The sequence below is a fragment of the Neomonachus schauinslandi genome, chromosome 3, assembly GCF_002201575.2.
Source record: "Neomonachus schauinslandi chromosome 3, ASM220157v2, whole genome shotgun sequence".
NCBI lineage: Eukaryota > Metazoa > Chordata > Mammalia > Carnivora > Phocidae > Neomonachus > Neomonachus schauinslandi.
The window spans coordinates 129,255,575-129,272,140 of NC_058405.1; the positions used below are offsets into that span (position 1 = coordinate 129,255,575).

At 35.9% G+C, this 16,566-nt stretch overlaps 1 protein-coding gene across 1 annotated transcript in view; it reads left to right on the forward strand.

Annotated features, from left to right (window-relative positions):
* Window positions 1–16,566, forward strand: part of XIRP2 (xin actin binding repeat containing 2) — a 41,743-nt gene that overhangs the window by 13,284 nt on the left and 11,893 nt on the right. Inside the window, exons 3-5 of the mRNA XM_021703023.1 lie at window positions 14,886–14,996; window positions 15,385–15,457; window positions 16,399–16,529. Of these exons, the coding sequence (XP_021558698.1) occupies window positions 14,886–14,996; window positions 15,385–15,457; window positions 16,399–16,529 (315 nt within the window). The remainder of the gene's footprint in view (window positions 1–14,885; window positions 14,997–15,384; window positions 15,458–16,398; window positions 16,530–16,566) is intronic.

Here is a 16,566-nt window from a genome sequence, read left to right on the forward strand (position 1 = left end):
CCCTGTTAGCGCCTTTGTTAATTTCAGACACTATTGAAATACTATTATTTGTACATATACACAGGTTATATTTAAATATTAAAAATAAACTAAATAATTTAATGATATAAATGAAATAAGGAAAGATACATCAAAATTTTTAAGGTAAACCAATTAGAACAAAGATAAACTAAAAAATGAATGAATTTATTAGCTTAGGCCCTACTAATGTACCAATAATTAACTAAAACTGAGATTTAACTCCTTATTGTTGTCATCTTTTATCAAAAAAACTTTAATTTTATAGGATTATACAATCCGTACACCTAATGTCTCTTGAGTTTGTACCTTCGATATTTCTATACAAATACTATTTTCTGAAAGACACAGGATTTAATTGTAAAGTGATGGACTTTATTAAATAATGCAGTAAGCCTGCTCATAGTCATTTGGCTCTTTACATAACTAAACCAATGTGTCTGCTTTTCCCAAGCCATGAGGTGTGCCCATAAAGTACGATTAAGACTAACGTCTGTGATCTGCTGACATCACTTGCTTTACTTTGGAGCCTGAGGGACCTGAGCTCCCTCAGAGATTCCATGTCTCAACCTCACTGTAACTCTCAAAGTCAGCTGTCCCCAAATGAAGCCGATGGTGATTACGAAATGTCTGCTGAGGTGTGACCATAAAGTCTTAGTCATGGTCCCTTTGCAACTTCCAATTTCAGCTTCTTTCTGCAGAATCTGTTGGTTTGTGAGTTCTCCTGCTAGTGCACAGAGGGATTCACTCCTCTCCCCGCTGGGGCAGCACTGTAGGGCACTGCAGTGCATCACTAAAAAGGGAAACTCATTCTAACCCTACGCTCTGAAGACACTGGCAAAATGTTTGCCCTGGTCCTTTGTGGAAACTTGGTCTTCTTGGTGAGATGGTGCAGTCCGTCCGGTGCATGCATTCAGCCTGGGCTCCTTTTTACTATGCCATTAATAACTAAATGAGCTAATCTGCCTGGTGACTTGGAGGGGTTGAGAAATATTAGCCTATGAAGGGTGCCCTGGCACTGTTTCTCAGGCTGTCAGAGCCTCGGGGGTTAGTACAAAAACCTGTAAGTAAGACTGAGCTGCAGGCACAGACGCAAGTGCTTTCAAAAAATCCCAAATTGGTCGCTGTTCTGTCTACGATTCATCCTGCTCGTGCTCCAAAATAGAATTTGCAGGGGCCATGTTTACCACAGCTTTTCTTCTAAATGGTATTATGGGTTTCTGTAAACCTATTTGTTCTTACAGAACCCATTTTCCATTTCATTTGCAGGAGACAAGTGCACTTACAGATACACCCTTCACTCCTTTCAAGTAAAATTAATTGGGATTGCTTTAGGGGAAAAGGAGTGGTATTGTTTGTTCTTATCTCAGGGCCCAGGGATGTTGAGAGAGTGTCACCTGGACTCTTTCCCACTAAACACAAAATCATGGCCCAGAGTTTCATGTTCCCAGTGATCCCCAAAAGTATCTGATGTTGATGAAGATGTAAAACACAGACATCGGGACATGATGGAATTTTATGTCATCTTGTCTGGGAGGTGGGAGCCACGGAGGGAAAGCTGGAGGAAGGAATGCATTGATATAGCCCCTTTTTCAATTTGAAGTCTCATATTAGTTTAAAAATAGAACTGTGCTCTTTGTATAATTATACTTAATAGAATTCTCAAATAAAGAAACAATACATTATACTAACTAAAGTTGCTTTATGTTGGAATTGTTAGAATGGCAAGCTGTGGGATTTTAAATTCATAGACTTTGCTAGTTTTTGAGGAGCAAGGAAAATTATAACGAAAGAAACATTAACATTACAGAATCATTATGCTTGTAGAACTTAGTAGAAGCTGCAAAATGTTTTTTCCACGGTTATTTTTATGAAAATAGGTGTTTTCTGTAAGCACTTGACATAAGGTATTATTAGCTCTTTCTACTTCTTCTGTGTCTAGTATTTCTCAAAATAAGCCCATCCTCATGGGTCTTTGAAAATTATTAGATTGAGACACGTTTGTCTATTCTTTTGCATGTTCATTTATTAGTTTGCATAATTACAAATGATCACACTCCCCCCCCCCCCCCCCCAAAAAACGTGAGAAAATACAAGCCTGAGAGAAGGAAGAGACATTAAAACATTCTGTCCTCAGAACCATTCTATTGCAGAGATAACTATCTGGAATATTGCTTGGGAAATTTATTTTTTTCCAGCTTCTATGCAGATCTCAAGATCACAGCACATGGAAAAAGATTACATCTTCTTCCAACAGCCTTATTCTTTATCCCTCTCTGTCCAGAGTCATCTACCATGGTAAGGAGCAAGTTATTATCTCTTTAGGAACCAGCTGAGGCCACTTCATTTTCTACCCCATCAGGACAGGGCACATTATAGACCAGTCACCAGACTGATACCAACAGGGGGAGCCAAGAGCTCAATCTATCTTCCTTACCCTGGGGGAAATACCAAGGATGTTAAAGACCTCATCCTGCTATGGCATTTGAAATTCATTCCTTGTCTTCAGAGTACAAATTACAAAAACTGAATACTAGAATTTATCATATCACACAGTGTTCAGATACATTTTGGGGAGATATGGATGGAACTTTGATGAAGTCAGCACTTCAGGCTGGGATTCAGTTTGTGAGCCTTTTATCATAAATATTTTGTGCCATAATTCAAAAAATAACAACAGTTCCCCCCAAATTATTTGTCTTTTTTTTTTTGTTTTGGAGGATTAAAAACGGAATTTTCCTTTTTTTCCCCCTCAATAACTTTTCCTTCATGCCCTTATTTTTCTAGGTCTTTTTCATTACTAAAGGAAATTATGATAATGACAGAGTATACCATCAAGTCTGGGTCCAGAAAATAGACAAAGAAAAGAAGCAATAATTTGCAGGGAGGAAGGAATGTGAAGAAACTATGCATGAGAGAATTATAGACACATACAGAACTACTTTTTCTACAGCAAACCAAATGCAAATATGTTGATTTGTTCCTATAAAATAGTGGTGAGACAGACAATATCCTTTCACACAAAATGCAGGTTAAATCATTTCATAATCATGGGCTCTGTGTTTGACACTTACTCTCAGTATAATCTCCCTTCTTACAATCTTGAGATATGTGATCAAATATTTATCTGAATATTTATCTGAATATTTGAGGTAAGTTTTAAAGACCTATCATTCCTTTTCATCAATGCCTGTTTGAATCTCATCTGCTCTGATCTATCCTTAAAGAACAAACTTGATCTTCAGTTATGAGCCTCCAGCAGGTGCATAGGTTTTCTGTCCTTTACAGTGCACCGCCATTGATAAGCTTAATTGGGAGGACATCCATTACAGATCAGAGTATGTCCTTAAATTTCATTTCATCTTATTTTTTCTATAAGTTTATAGGAGTTAAATGGCTCAAATTTTTACTAATTGTTGATATATTTTTTATGTAAAATGAAACTACGTAAGCATGTACTTAAAGCAAATAGTCCTTGGCCCTTTTTAGTAAGAACCCTTTTCAATTTTGAGACCTCTTAAACTTCTGGCATTTTTTGTATTTGTCAAACCTTTGCACTTGATGACCAATATTATATTGATAGAAAAGATGTTTCACTGAATCACCAGCCCTAAAAGAAAGGAAAATATGTGTAGTTACCTGCTATCGTAGTGAAAAGGATATTGTAGTGAAAGACCTAGTGATTTTTAAAGAGCTAATGCAATACAAATTACTACATGATTATTAATTTTTGGATTCTTTGAAGGCATCTCAGAATTGTGATGTTCTTCAGTATATTTAACTGGTTGAGGATGATGGATCTCCTTTTCTCTTTTCCCTACCTTACACACACTCTAAGCACATAATAAGTGCACACTGAATACATCACTTACTGCTTTTAGGTGTTAAAAACATTGGTTCAAAATAGCTGGCTGATGGAATTCTTATGAAAACATTATATTCATGGTATATGTTTGGTGTTTTTAAAATCTTGCATATCATTCTTCCTTCTCTCTTTTATGTGTAATCAACATGTAGATTTTACGAACAGTAGAGTTTTAAAGAAATCAGACACTGTACAAGTGTGAAGAGCCTTGTACATTTCCTGATACATACAACACTCAATCCATGGTAACCCTTCATATCTATCTCCTTCAGTGCTTCCCCACTCTCTGTCCCAAAAGATTACAAATGAGGATTTTAAGTGAGACTGAAATTAATTGTAACTTATTTACCTGATTTCTCTCTTGAATTGATGACAAACTCCAGCTATAATCTAATATTCCTGTCTGCCACTTCAATCTCTTTTCATTCCCCATGTTGCTAGTAGATACATTGACCAGTGAAATTGCAACTAGTTACCCTTTTATTTTTCCCCATTTTTCCTTATTTTGAAGAAAACCCAAGTGATCAGAATAAGTTATTTGTAGCCATAACTGATAATTACACTGCCTTGTTTGCACAGATAATCTTGAAATGGTTTCATCAGAGCCAAATCTATTTTATTGTGTTTCTTCCTTCTGTTTGGATTTTATATAATGATTTAAAATGTCACTCCTCCCAGTGAACAAGACTGATGGCCATAGAGACTCAGAGGGACAGTAAAAGAAGGAGGAAGGTTTGTTTAACAGGAACTCTTTCCGACCTCTTAGCAGGCAAATTGTACTGTCTCAAAGTCTTCCTACATGCACTTGTAGTATCACATGGAATATATATTACCAAGAAATAGGCCCAAATCAATTCCATTATAAGACATGAATAGTGTTTTCTACTATGCTATCTGTTGTAAAAAATAAACACCTTTACTTATGTTTTTAGCTGGTTTCCATTTGATTCAGAAGACCTCAGCATTCATGAATAATACTCTTTTTAGCAGGGTTAATGGACACTTGTCATTCTTTTTGACACTTGAAACTTCTTCCATACTTGGGAACTCCTCTGCCCAATGAGCAGAAGCAGCCTCCACTAGGAGAAGCAGCAAATACCATATGCCTATTGTCCTAGACCTCCTGGTATCTAGGACCCAGACTTATGAACTAGATTGTAAAAATCAGACACCCCCAACTCAGACTTTGCATAAAGAAATGATGAAATGACATGAGAAGCAGGGACTATGTGGAATTAATCTTAATTATGGCTGGTGGCAGGAGATTAGCAACATCCAATTTCAAGAAATAACTATTCTAGAAGCAACATCCATTATATACTATTGATAGCTTTGGCAATGAATGTGTCTGTTATTCAGTGTCAGCAGCATGGGTGCATTCACCAGATGGTTCTGCAGCATTATTCAGCTCTGTTACCAGCTACAAAACCTCCAAGTCTTATTTTCTGGAATCCTGAAGATTCCATGAATTCCACTCCCCACCTCTGCCGTCCAATATCTCTTTAACAAATTACCTTTCCTGTTTAAATCGCTCAGACTCTGATGCTTGAAACTGGGAGCTGTGACTGGATTAAAAAAAATATATACATGTAATATACAAATCTTAACATTTTTAATTTATTGTCTAAATGATAGTCATACAACAGGACTTTTAGGGAGGAAGAAATGCATAATTGTAAATCACTATGAACTATTCACTAGGTATTAGTTCATGAAAGATGAACCATAGAAAAACTAAATAGGGGGGCGCCTGGGTGGCTCGGTTGGGCGACTGCCTTCGGCTCAGGTCATGATCCTGGAGTCCCTGGATCGAGGCCCGCATTGGGCTCCCTGCTCAGCAGGGAGTCTGCTTCGTCCTCTGACCCTATCCCCTCTCATGTGCTCTCTCTCTCTCATTCTCTCTCTCAAATAAATAAATAAAATCTTTAAAAAAAAAAAAAAGAAAAACTAAATAGGTGAATAGGTGATCACAAAGCCACTCTCTGGCCATGTCTCTGTAGAGTATTTCCACGTCCTAGCAGCCAGAATGATTTGGAGGAGTCATAATATCACAGTCACTTTTTTCCTTTCTCTCTTTGAATAAACCCCTGAAATCCACTACTTCTCTGGTGGAAAAAAAATGTATATATTAGAACTTGTTTTTTCTTTAGTTTCTGGGCTTAGTTCTATAATGAAAAATTCATGGTAAATTTCAATGGTAAAATTCATAGACAGAGCCATAGACAATCTACTTTCATCCCACCTTTTCTTTTTCTTTTCTTTTTTTTTTTTTGCCTTGCTGACTGTGTAAATAGCTGACACAAAGTAAGTGTGCAATGAATATCTATTAAGTAAAGATAGCAAACACTAATGTAGCACTTATGAGCCAAGTGTTCACTTATATTAACTCCTCATACTACCCTCTGACATAGGCACTGTTATTATTCCCTAATTAGTCCTTTTTATTTGGGGGAAGGGTGGGGGAGAGGACAAGAAATGGACACACTGAGGGGTTAAGTAACCTGCCCAAAGAAAGTGAGAAGTGATCCCAACTCAAGAAGGATGACTCTGGAGTCTATGCCTTATATATATATTTTTTTATTCAGCTGATAGTCATTAAGCACCCACCATATGTCAGCCACAAAAATTCAATGAGTATAATATTTTGCCCTCAAGGAGCTCACTATATCAGAGAAATAGACATATAACAAATAACTCAAGTGCAATTATTCTATGATAGACAATATAAAGAGGTTTGTTGGGACACAAGGAGGTGATAAACTTTACTCTGAATGAAAGATGATCAAGGAAGACATCTGAGAGCAGAGAATGCTCCAGCTGAGATTTGAAATAGTTTTTCATGAATATAGAATTTCATTCCAGGCAAAAGGAACACCTTATATAAAAGGTAAAATAGTATATTTGTGAATATAGTAAGGCAAAATTGAAACATGAAGCTGGAGATGTAAGCAAAGCCCAGATAATAAAGAAAATTCTATGTTATGTTAAAGAACTGTTACTTTATTCTAAGGCAATCAGGAGCCCTTGAAGAAACTTAAACGAGAGAGTAAGATGAATAGATCTGCACTTAAGAAAGATGTTTCTGGCTCTATAGTGTTGAAATAAAGGGGGTCAAGTTTAGATGGAAGAAGAAGAGTTAGGAGACTACTGAAATAGATTAAATATACAAGGACTTACATGGGTCAGAAGGTTAGGGTAAAGAGAGCATTGACTCGAGAGATAATTAAACATAGAATTGGCAGGGCTTATAGATCTATTGGATATTGGTAAGGGAGGGGTGGTAATGAAGAGGTAGAATTCTTCTGTTTCTCTATTTTGGTTTGCATTAATTAATATAAGATACATGTAACCTCTGGTTTTCTTTTTCTTTAAAATATTTTCATTATTCTTGCAAGCTTTTTATTTGTAATTTCAGTGTTCCTTGAGACTCAAAGTTTTAGCCTCTTTATTGTGCTTTTATGTTTATTTATATCCTCATGCCACTTTGGTTTTAAGATGCTTTATGTCTATGTTGGATTGAAATACTGTATACGTATGTGTATCTTTAACACACATCTACATAAAACTTCTAGAGGGCATCCTTTACTACAAATTGAATGTTTTTATGTATCCTGCTTTTTTAGTTTGTCAAATAATATATTATTATTTATATAACTAATATGTTTGATGGCCCAGTTGAGAGTGCATCTTTTATATGTTCTTTTTATGAATCTTCAGCATTTTTGGTTTTTTTTTTTTAAGATTTTATTTATTTATATGACAGAGAGAGAGAGCGAGAATAGGAACACAAGCAGGGGGAGTGGGAGAGGGAGAAGCAGGCTTCCCGCGGAGCAGGGAGCCCGATGTGGGACTCGATCCCAGGACCCTGGGATCATGACCTGAGCTGAAGGCAGACGCTTAACGACTGAGCCACCCAGGCGCCCAATCTTCAGCATTTTTGGACGCGGGGATATGGCTCTATAAATAATATTTTTTGGAAAGAAGAGGACAGTCAGAGTTCTAGCAGTTAAAGCTGACATTGCTAATGCAGAAACCTCTTTTTGAAGTCCAATATTTTGACTTTTAAATCAAGTATTTTTTATTAGAAAAGATAAGTTTTGCTCTTAGTAGCTAAATATGACCAAAGCGTAATTATTTTCAGTGAAAAAAAGTTGAAATTAATTGAATGATAATACTTCTCCCAGAGATTTATGTAATAAAACTACATAATTCATGTACCTGTATTTATTATGAATCTTTCCTCCAGAGAATTTCAAGCTGAGCTTTTTTATTCCATTAAATATATATGTATATATTTTTATATATTGCATAGATACAGAGATAGATGGATAGATAGATGATTGATAGGCATTTAAATAGATTGAGGTATAATTGTAGAAACTCTTATTAAAACAATACTGAAAATGCCTAGCACAATGTGATGGAGATGGTTGTTTGGTACTTAAGAGCTGTTGGTTGAATAAATGCATATGTGAAGGTATATAAGATCACTTATGTTTAGGGATGCAGTGATTTCAAAGGAAAATGTCACCACCTTACTTTTTAAGTTTCTTTTAATGTTCTGCATCATCGATCTTTTGGATCTGACAATCCAACTAGTACATGCTCATAGCTTTACTATTGAGCCAAATAAAATTGGAGGCTTCACTTCTGAGTATATTGAGTTATACAAAGAATCAGAACTTGCAATCACCTTGATTCTTCTTTCCCCTTGATATCTTTCCCTATTTGTATAAATTAAAAATTAGGATAAAGTATTGTCTTTCATTGTCATCATAAATATCTCAACTTAATTTCTTCATGTCATAGTAATTCTGCTCAATGCATTCTGCTGTTTCTAGATGATGCTTGACTACACTTCAATTTCATCAACTCAATGAATACTAATTCACTAGAAAAAAAAAACATGAGAGACTATGGACTCTGAGAAACAAACTGAGGGTTCTAGAGGGGAGGGGGGGCGGGAGGATGGGTTAGCCTGGTGATGGGTATTAAAGAGGGCACGTTTTGCATGGAGCACTGGGTGTTATACGCGAACAATGAATCATGGAACACTACATCAAAAACTAATGATGTAATGTATGGAGATTAACATAACCTAAAAAAAAAAGCCTATATACGGATAAAAAAAACAAACTAGTCTGTTTAGCACCATGAAGATCTTTTTTTTAAAAAAGATTTTATTTACTTATTAGAGAGAACATGAGCAGGGAGGAGGAGCAGAGGGAGAGGGAGAAGCAGGCTCCCCGCTGAGCAGGCAGCCGGATGTGGGACACCATCCCACGACCCTGGGATCATGACCTGAGTTGAAGGCAGGCACTTAACCGACTGAGCCACCCAGGCGCCCCATCACCATGCAGATATTTTTATAAAAAGGCTATTTGAAAATATATATTTCTATTTTGAAATGTTCTATCCCATTGTGTATGTTTGTTGTCTTTGTGCATTTTTTGGTTTCTTGGTACAGGCTTCCCCTCCCTCTGATGATGCCAATTACTCCTTATAGCATCACAGCTCTGCCCATATTCCTCCATAGATGTTCTGTTCCCTTGCAGTGTTGTCAAGAGGCCTGTTTCTGAGAACACTTTGTAAAGTGATTGACATGTTATTGTTATACACATTGGCTTCAGTAATTCCACCAATTACAAAATGTTCAGTATCAAAGACTGTTAGCTAAAATACTAGAAAATAAAACCATAGGATTATGTGGAAAAAATTCAGAATCTCAATTTTCAAACTAGATTTAAAACTATAAAATTTTCACACTCTTGGAAAAAATGTGACTATTTGCCCATGCACTTACTCCTTGATATTTAAGGCAGGCAGTGTGTGTGTTTGGGTGGGGGCGGGGGGGGGGGGCAGTCATCTACTATCTGTCAGGATGCTAAATATGGAGATGTGAGGATGCATGAGTTCAGTTAAATGAGAGGTTCATATTATCTAATGACTGTGAAATGTGATAAGTAGATAATAAAGATGTTTACTGACAGGATGGGAATACAACAACAGAAAACAAGCATGAATAGGTAACTCTCTATAGAAGTCAGGAAAGGTTTTAAACAGAAAATAATTTTTGAGCCATGATTTCAAAAATGTATAAGTGAATGTAGAAAAGCCTTAACCTGAAGCTCAAACCCTAGGGAAATCAAATTTTTATTGTAGATTTTTAAAGAAAACTTTTTAAAAATAAAGAAAGAAAACCCATGGCAAAAGAAACAGGTTTGAATTTGAATATATCCAAATCTAGAGAAACACAATATATTAACCAGAAATTGTTATGTTCATCACTTAAAAGAAAGAACTGCCTTTTCTTTCAAACCTTGAATCCTCTGACAGTTTTGCTAACATAAATAGCACATTTTTGGTATTGTTTATGTCTGTTTGACAAGGATGCAAAGAGCATTAATACATCATAACTATTTCTAGTTTTATTAAAAATGAGATTAGTGAATAGCTGAATTATTGGCATTGAGCATGAACCGTTTTTTCCACTCTAGTGGGGCAGTTACTACGTACTCTTCTGCCAAATTTTTATCACATTTTTTTCTATTGTGTATACTTCTAAGAGTCACAATAATAGTGAGTCACCATAAAAAAAATTGGTCCTCTTCTTTCCTTACTTGTTATGCTAGAAAGAGTTTGAATTTTTATTGGTAGAAATGTACAATGCCTTTTCCTATGATGATCATAACAATGGCAAGTTGGGTAGGCAGAACGTGAAGTCTTTCTTGTGCTGGAGAAATCTCCTTAGAAGTACATATCAAGGGTGCGTGTGCGGCTCAGTCAGTTAAGTGGCTGCCTTTGGCTCAGGTCATGATCCCAGTGTCCTGGGATCGAGTCCCACTTTGGGCTCCTTTCTCAGTGGGGAGCCTGCTTCTCCCTTTGCCTGTTTCTCCCCCTGCTTGCTTCTCCTTCTGCTTGTGCACTCTCTCTCTGATGAATGAATAGATAAAATCTTAAAAAAAAAGTATCTATCAAGGATAGATTTTTGTAAGACACTTGTCTAACATATGAACTGACATCAGATTGGTAAGAGATATACAAACATCATATTATTTTGCGATTGTGCCACATTCCCTCCTTTAGATTCCAATATTAGAGCACATATCTCATCTGTTTTTCTTTCTATAAATGGATGAATGAGATGAAAAAAAGAGTTTAAGTATGATTTAGTGACCTACCCAAGATTACGACATACCTAGTAGAGGAGAGAGTTAATACAAAGTCCCCGTTTCTGACACCTGGTTGATCCAACTTGTGAACAAGACTGCATTTTGTCTCTTGCACCCTGAGCTATATTTGATTTTCATATTCAAGAACCAATTTTATTAATCATTTTGTGTGCATTTATGTATGGTGTTCTTGCCAGAATTCTTTATTACATTTTATTTGTGTAATTTGATTTCTCTTGAACATTATGATGATCCATCCTTTTACCTAACCTGTACTTTGTAGACACCAGCAACTGAGAAGAATGAAAGTCAGATTTAAAATCCAAACTAAACTAGTTGCAAAATATAAAACACAGTAACGATAGAAATAAAATCTTGGCATATTTTAAGACAGACTTTATATAAATTACAGCAACTTGGGGGCAGTAAAATTGATGCATTGACACTAACATACCAAACTAATGCAACAATTACAGTTCTGTTTAGTAATAGCACATAAGTAGAAACTTAAATTCTAAATTTATGTACCCTCAAACTGTTTATGTTGTGTCATCTCCTACAAGAAAATATACGTAGACATGACAGGCATGGATTGTTTTTACTCAAGTAGATACACATTCAGTATAGACTGCCCAGAAAATAACTTTCAAAATATGTTAAAAATACATTTATTTACTGTTTTTCACTCCTAGTGTGTGCATTTGTCTTTCTCAACATGCAGATTCAAATCACTAACTCTATTCTTTCAGCCTGATGATTAGCAGCAAGTGAAAAAAACTAAAATTTCTATAGGTTCCGGGCGCCTGGGTGGCTCAGTTGGTTAAGCGACTGCCTTCAGCTCAGGTCATGATCCCAGGGTCCTGGGATCGAGTCCCGCATCGGGCTCCCTGCAGAGCAGGGAGCCCGCTTCTCCCTCTCCCACTCCCCCTGCTTGTGTTGCCTCTCTCACTGTGTCTCTCTCTGTCAAATAAATAAATAAAATCTTTAAAAAAAAAAATTTCTATAGGTTCCAGGCAGGTTTTTTTTTGAATGTCAACTTGGTGTTACTTATTAGTGAATGATGGGAACAGTGACCAACTGAAAAGTGCATGTCCCAACTAAAAAGTTTGGCCACTACTTTGTTCCAGCAAGCAGCTCACATGTTGGAATATGAACCCAGTGTTGTCAGATCTTTAAAATTTACAAAAGCAGGCAGAAATCTTGATTTTTGTGGGTATTAACTAATTCCAAATTTAAAAAGACTAATTGGGCCAAATAAGAATGTCTCTGCGCCATATGGAACATGGAACTCTAAGTAGAGACATGATTCTATAGTAAGATCATGATGCCCTTCAATAAGGACCTTGGTACTGGTCAGGTTCCCACTGTCCTTTGCTCTTTCATTGTCTGTTTAATCAGTATCATAAGAAAGCCCTAGACTATTTCCATTGTATCTTTAGAGATGGAAAGACTTCTCACAGTTGTAAACAGTTGTCACCGAAAGAGTTGCTATTCGTGCTCATGCATTTTCAATGATTGTTATTGTTCCCTACAGCCTAATGTTACTGATATCCTTAAATAAAACTTGATTATGCAAAGCTTCCTATTACATCAAATTTTGATTATTTGAACTTAAAGGAAAAGCTATGGATTATTTCTTTTCTTTTCTTTTTTTTTTAAGATTTTATTTATTTATTTGAGAGAGAGAATGAGATAGAGAGAGAGAGCATGAGAAGGGGGAGGGTCGGAGGGAGAAGCAGACTCCCTGCTGAGCAGGGAGCCCGATGCGGGACTCGATCCCGGGACCTGAGCCGAAGGCAGTCGCTTAACCAACTGAGCCACCCAGGCACCCGATTATTTATTTTCTATACTCCCTTTTGAGAAAGTAAAGTACATGACTCGCTTATTGTTCCATCTCATTTCTAGGACATTCTCTGGCAAATAGAAGATTGAATGAAAATAATTTATTAATAGAAGTTTGCTAGTTTAGTCATCCACTCATTAAGTAAACTTTTCCTTAGCACAAATTGTGTGCCAAGCATGTTATTAAAATGATATTTAATAATGATATATATATGGATTATTAACTCAGGATAGAAAACCATTCTGCTTCAGGGAAAAAAATTACACTGGTATTCAATTTAATGAGATACAATCTACATTTTTCAGCTTTATTGAGGTATAGTTAACAACATTTAAAGCATACATACAACATATAAGACATTTAAAGTATACATCATGATGATTGATATATGTATACATTGTGAAAGGATTTCTAGTTAACTAATACATCCAAAGAAATATAATCTACATTCTAAAGTATAAACCTACATTTGCCTTCAATTCTCTGTAGAACTTTTAGGAAGATGCCAACTTTTTTTCTTAATTCTCCTTCCTAGAAAAGTATAAGATCAGATCATACTATATATCTCTGAGCAGATGTCTAACGGCCGCTTGGTTAATGAGAACTTTTACCCTGTATACCAACTACCCTTAGGGGGAAAAAGCCACACACTACAAGTCCACTAGCAAAACAAAAACAAAAACAAAAACAAGAAAGTCAAGGTCTCATTAATTAATTTTAAACTTATTGTTGGTTTAAAGGATTAGAATTTGACAGCTCAAAACTATTTAACTTGTGAAAAAAAAGTTAGTGCTCCTTTTTGATGAATAATAATGGATCTTTGTTCACCTGACTATTCTCTACAAAGGCAAATTTTTTAAAAATCATATCTCAAAAATAGTGTTTGATGGTCAAGTAGATGAAAGTGAATTCCCAACTTCAAACAAGTTCAGATTCACGTGTTCTTGAAGAGTCATCTCTTCATATCCTTATTTTTTGATGTTAAGATTTTTAGCAGTATGCCAACTGATTCATCATATCAATCAATCAATCAATCAGTCATATACTTAGATCACATTCTCTAGTAACAACAGGACTGGATCACCAAAATAAACAGGAGCTTCAAAGCATCCAATTCAGCCAGGGTCACCTGTGCTAACTTAACCAAAATCAAAAGTAGCCCCATGTGTGAAGAGAGAGAGAGAGAGAGACACTAACATAATATGGTCTGTTTATATCAGTTATATTCTTCATTTGAACTCTGGATGTTTCATCAAACTAGATGGCCAACTTGAAGACTGCAACGCTTTTCTGTAACATGTAAAGTGGGCTTATAAACAAAAAAATACATTTTTTCATCAAGGATTTGCATTTTCTTTTTGAGGTGCATCTTTCTCATACTGTAGCTTACTAAGGGTAGTAGGCAGAATAAAGACTCCCGAGAAATCTATGTCCTAATTCCCAGAATCTGTGAGTATGTAAGTTACATGGCAAAGGAGAATTAAGATTGCAAATAAAATTACAGCTGCTAATAAGCTGACCTTCTGACAGGGAGAGAATCCTGGACTATCCAGATTGGCCTGATGTAATCACAAAGTTCCTTAAAAGTGGAACAGGGAATTAGGAGAGAGAATCAGAGTTGGCAGTGTGAGAAAACCTCGCCTGATTGAGGAGTGGGGCCATGAGCCAAGGAAAACGGGCAGTCTCTAGAACTGCAAAAGGCAAGGGAATAGATTCTCCCATAGAACCTGCAGAAAGGAATACATACATTCTAACACCTGTCAACACCCCCAGACAGGCCTTCTGACCTACAGAGCTATAAAATATTAAGTTTGTGCAGTTACAAGCCACTAAGTTTGTGATAATTTGTTACAGCAGCCAAGCAAACTAATGCACTGAGGAACATTAATTTTTTTCAATAATTTTAATTTTTTCCTTAATAAAAAAAAGTTAAAATTTTCAGACTTTTCTTAAAACATTGTATATTTCTTCATTCATTTATTTTCAGGAGGTAATCCACAGCAGCCAGGTCGACATTTCAAAAGGCAGCCAGGAAATGGAAAGAAATGAACAAGAAGCTTCCAAAACACCCAAAAGTGATGTTCTTGGAACAGAAATGGTAACTACTTAGAAAGACAATACTTTCCAAACAGATTACAAAGCTTTGTGAAAATTCTGACCTCGTTGTAAGCAATTGCTTTTAATGTCCTTTATGAGATTAATATCAATACATATCAGTGTCTATTTCCACACTTTGGAACTGACATTCTTTGAAAAATAAAATGAGCACCCTAAAAATATGAGTGCACTTTAGATGTTAATTCATATATATTCTGTTATAACGTGAGCCCATGCATTAAAATAAGGGATAGAAATTTAATTAGCATCTCTCAATGTTCACTGAGGTTTTGAAAGAAAATCACTGTGAAATGAAGAATATATGTACAGTACTAAAATAACTGACTTCTTAAAAACAATTATTTATTTAAAATTATCTTTAAACATAGGCCTCTCATCTTAAAAAACACACTGAGGAAATAAGCCAAGCTTCTCAGTTCCATCAGTATGTTCAAGAAACAGGTGAGACTCTGTTATTATTTGACCCCCATATACCTTTATCCCACTGATGTGTCTGTGTTTGAATGGAAGCCTTCCAAAGCATAATCCCTCCCACTGAGTACATTTAGTGACTATGACTCATGGTCCCAAAGGGGACAGAGTAGTATTTCTATATATAATTAGGTTCTGCATGTGGTAGTAGATTCAATAAGCTTCTAAAATAGTTCACTGCCCATCAGCCTTATGAATTCATCCTAAAAGCCTAGAAGGTGATACGCCAGCCACCTCTGAATTGCTTTTTGCCTCGGGGACCTAGAATAAAACTTAATGTTCATCAAGCTCCCTGAGAACAGAAATGTTATCTGGATGGTATTACTTTTAATAACAGATTTAAACACTTCTAAATTCAGTTTTGCAACTTACAGATATGAGATTAAACTACAGACAAATCTGTGTGAGTTTGCATAAGACCCATGCAGGTTGTCTTGCCTACAAAAGGGGAATGAAAAGTTTTGTTGCCTTGAAGAGCTAAAAGGGAAGATTTAAGCCAATTGTGACCCAATCATTACTTGGCTCTAACTACTTTGGCTTTATTTTGGTTTTCCTAATGGAAGTAGGTCTTCCTTTTCTGTTCTTCTGCTGTTCTTTTCTTATTTTATAGCTTTTATTTTTTCCTAAGCATGAAAGTAAAACATGCTTATAGAACACTTGAAATATATATACAATTAAAATAAACAACAGTTCCATTACTTATGAATTCCCATCCAGAGACAACCACCACCACTGTTCTTCCTATATTTCTTGACATATACTAACTTACAGAATGAAAGAGTGCCATATGTACCTTGAACCTTTTTTATTTAACACATATTGTGAGAAGCTTCCTACAGCATTGCAATTTCCTTCTCAAATATCACGTTTATTTGTTATATCACATCCCTGGTATTCTTTTCTGTTTGTAGTCATTGATACACCTGAGGATGAAGAGATTCCGAAGGTTTCAACTAAGTTTTTAAAAGAGCAATTTGAAAAGTCTGCCCAGGAAAAGGTCCTTTATTCTGACAAAGAGATGACCCCAGCCAAGCAGATTAAAGTAAGACAATTTCTCTACATAGAAATATGTTAAGTGT